Source organism: Meleagris gallopavo, chromosome 4, assembly GCF_000146605.3.
Source record: "Meleagris gallopavo isolate NT-WF06-2002-E0010 breed Aviagen turkey brand Nicholas breeding stock chromosome 4, Turkey_5.1, whole genome shotgun sequence".
In the NCBI taxonomy this organism is placed as follows: Eukaryota; Metazoa; Chordata; class Aves; order Galliformes; family Phasianidae; genus Meleagris; species Meleagris gallopavo.
The window spans coordinates 8,571,227-8,574,672 of NC_015014.2; the positions used below are offsets into that span (position 1 = coordinate 8,571,227).

A 3,446-nucleotide genomic window follows, 5' to 3' on the forward strand; every position below is an offset into this window, starting at 1 on the left:
AAAGCAGTAGGAAGAAGGAGAATTCACTGAGATTTAAATGAGCAATGGTCAAACCCTCTCCTCTCCTCTTTAGTGAGCCCTCAGGCAGAACTTCCATTGGTGTGGAGACCTTTTAGATAAAGGAATTGGAAACACTCCCTGAGGGACAAAGCCGTCCAAACCTGGTTCTGGCCTGTTCCAAAGACCTAGAGGAGGAAAAGGGGCAGATAGAAACACAGAGAAAAAGTTTGCGCATGAAAGGAGGTAAGGGAAGGCATGCCAATGGCCAGAAAGCAAGTGAAAAACATGCAAACAGAAATAGTGAATTAGCAAAACACTGCATAGGTTCACCTTTCTTTCAGAGGCTATAGCTAAGGGCAGTGAGCTGCCTGTCCCTGACATGCGCTGAGCTCATGGCCAGTGCTATGTGCCTGCCTCAGGTGTAAGGGAGTCTTGTGGGGCACCAGAGTGGCCCCGGAGCTGGGCCAACCACTGCCATCATTTTTGCTAGATAAAGTCTGCCACCAATTCATTAAATGTGTCCTCCTTTCTGACTCACTGTGCTGAATGGCTCCTGGTGCTTTGTGTAATTAGTATCTAGCTCTATTGTAATGAGAGAGAGTTGTGGCTTGTCCCCATCTTTAGGTTGGGCATTAGGAAAAACTTCTCAGAAAGAGTGATCAGGCACTGGAATGGGCTGCCCACAGAGGTAGCAGAGTCACTGACACTGGAGGTGTTCAAAAAACATGGAGATGTGGGACTGAGGAACATGGTTAGTGGGCATGGATGTGTTGGGTTGACGGTTGGACTAGATGTTCTTAAAGGTCTTTTCCAACCTTAACAACTCTGTGATTCTAATCTACGATACAGCTGCATGCTTTTGTTTTTCAATTGTAAGAAGTAAAGCACGCATGCAGCTGAGCATCCTGGAGAGCTGCAGGCAGGGAGTCTGTGAAAACAGCAGCTATTTTGTCTCCCAAGACAGCACCTCTACATCATTCATTTCTCTCTGATAATGAATCATCACAGCCATTCCTACTGATTGGTTAAAGATTAGCACCCACAATTGGAACAGCCTCCACAATAATGTTTCTTTCATATATCCCCAAATCTGAGCCCTTATGACCACCACACCCCTGTGCTGAAGAGAAGTAGGCACCAGCACAGTTCCCAAAGTTCACACAGAATGCAATTTACAGAGAAGGGCAATCCTGTCACTGGCTTGAAAACCAACTCTATCTTAATAGTCTCATTGGCATGCAGAAGGAAATACCAGTTCATCCCAGTGTAGTTCCACCTCTAATCAATTACATGACAGTACACAGCTCCAGTTGAACAAGCAGAGACTAATTAAGAGATTTTGCTGCTATAAGCATTATTTGGTGGAGGCAGGTGGGGGGAGACTGGGGAGGGTAAAGATAAAAGCACTTTAAAAGCATTTACTTTTCATTTCATACCTTTAATTAGCTGGATAACTCCGGGGACTATAATTATCAGAATTGCTACAAGCTTGCAAAAGGTAAGGAAAATCTGAATGCGGGCACTCCAGCTGACGCTTGTGCTATTCAGGACCATCACTAGCGCTGCAAGAAGAAAAAGAAAAGTCAGAAAGAAATATTCCTTCCACTGAAATCACCACAAAACTCTCTGAGGCTGCACAAATACTAGGCTCTGCAGCGCTGAAAGAAATAACACCCTGATAGCCTTCTCTATTTGCTGCCCTCCCACCCCTCTCATGTTTCCCTTACAGTTTCTGTACTACTAAACGCTTGAGCTGAGCCCTTTTTAGACCCTTCCATTTCTCCGTTCTCCACTTGGCTCCTTTCGCACCGAATTAAAGCTTCGTTTACCCAGGACTGTTAGCTGTTGGTAGGTGATGGGCTGACAGAAGCTGCCTCAGATGAGAAAAAATAATCGCACAAGCCCTGTCACTCCAGATTTCTGTACCGGTGCCAGTTTGATTAGAGATTTGCATTTTCAGAAAGCAGTAACAATTAATAATGACATTAAACTTTCTCACCCCCATTTAGGCCCTGCATGAATTTGTCACTCACTGCCTTGTTTACACCTCCTCCTTTCTCTTGCTATTTCCCCTCCTGTGCAGCCATTCCGTGGCGACACAGGAGGGCTAGAATGCAAGCGGCATTCCTGCCCACCTGCAACTGGTGAGGAAACCAAAACTCAGATTCACCCCTCACCAAGCCAAAGAGCACAAGGGTGAGGAGATTCCCTGCCCTGCCTGCCCGACACACATCCCACTGGGCCCCTGCTGGAACTCAATGACGGGAGGTCCTACAGCTCAAGTGCCACTCATTCCAGTTTACGTAAACAATTACCCTGGCAAAACAGAATCAATAAAGTAGCTCACCTAAAAAAAATATTTACTAACTGAATGGAAAATGTGAGTCATTTCAGTAGATAAAAATTCCTTTTTCCCTTCTGCCACAGGGAAAGGTGAGTGTGGCACAACAAGCCTGCTCATTGATCATCTTGCTCCTTCCATCGTGTGGAACTAATGAATTAGTCCTTCATCACAGCTTTTCCTTCTCTTCAGCCCTCCCAAGAGTGCTGCTCTATCTGCCTCATCAGCCACACAGTGCACCACAGGATGCATAGAATTGTGAGGCTCTGTCTCCCACTAGCCCCTGCAGGTTTGTGGGAGCTGGCATCACAAACCTGGCACAGCACAGGGCTCTGACTGCAGAAACAGCTGGGCTGTCCCACACCTTCTGTATCGATTCTGGCCAGTGGCAAGGCCAAAGTGTATTATAAGCAATTCTCTGTTTAAATCAAAAAGATTACAAGAAAGACAGAGAGCTGTTGGAGAGCATCCAGAGGAGGGCCACAGAGATGATCAGGGAACTGGAGCACCTCCCCTATGAAGACAGGCTGAGGGAGCTGGGCTTGTTCAGCCTGGAGAAAAGAAGGTTGTGGGGTGATCTCATTGCAGCCTTTTAGGATCTAAAGGGAGCCTCCAGAGGGGAGGGGAATCAACTCTTTGAAAGGGTAGATAACAACAGGATAGGGGGAAATGGTTTTAAGTTGAGGGAAGGAAGATTTAGTTTGGATGTCAGGGGGAAGTTCTTTACTATGAGAGTGGTGAGGTGCTGGAACAGCTGCCCAGAGAGGCTGTGGATGCCCCGTCCCTGGAGATGTTCAAGGCCCGGTTCGATGGGGCCCTGGGCAGCCTGGTCTGGTATTAAATGGTGGCCCCGCATGTGGCAGGGGGGTTGGAGATTCATGATCCTTGAGGTCTCTTCCAACTGGGGCCATTCTATGACTCTGTGAGAAAACTACAAGCAATCGAGAAAAAAAAAGTAAACAACATTTTCTAAATTTGTATTTGGGAGAGTGCAGGCCCCACACTCAAGTGAGCAATTTACCAAAATCAACCAATATTGTTGACCAAAGTCAACACAAACTCACACTATCACTTAGTTTTAAATTTGCACCCAAAAAAAAAAAAA

The 3,446-nt window shown here is 46.3% G+C and overlaps 1 protein-coding gene across 3 annotated transcripts in view; it reads right to left on the reverse strand.

Annotated features, from left to right (window-relative positions):
* SLC7A11 (solute carrier family 7 member 11) overlaps positions 1 to 3,446 on the reverse strand; it is a 61,149-nt gene that overhangs the window by 41,321 nt on the left and 16,382 nt on the right. For all 3 annotated transcript variants that reach the window (XR_002113930.2, XM_003205399.4, XM_019614485.2), the window contains exon 4: positions 1,437 to 1,562. Coding sequence is in view for 2 of the 3 variants with exons in the window: in XM_003205399.4 (XP_003205447.1) it covers positions 1,437 to 1,562 (126 nt within the window). In the remaining variant the exon portion in view is untranslated. The remainder of the gene's footprint in view (positions 1 to 1,436; positions 1,563 to 3,446) is intronic.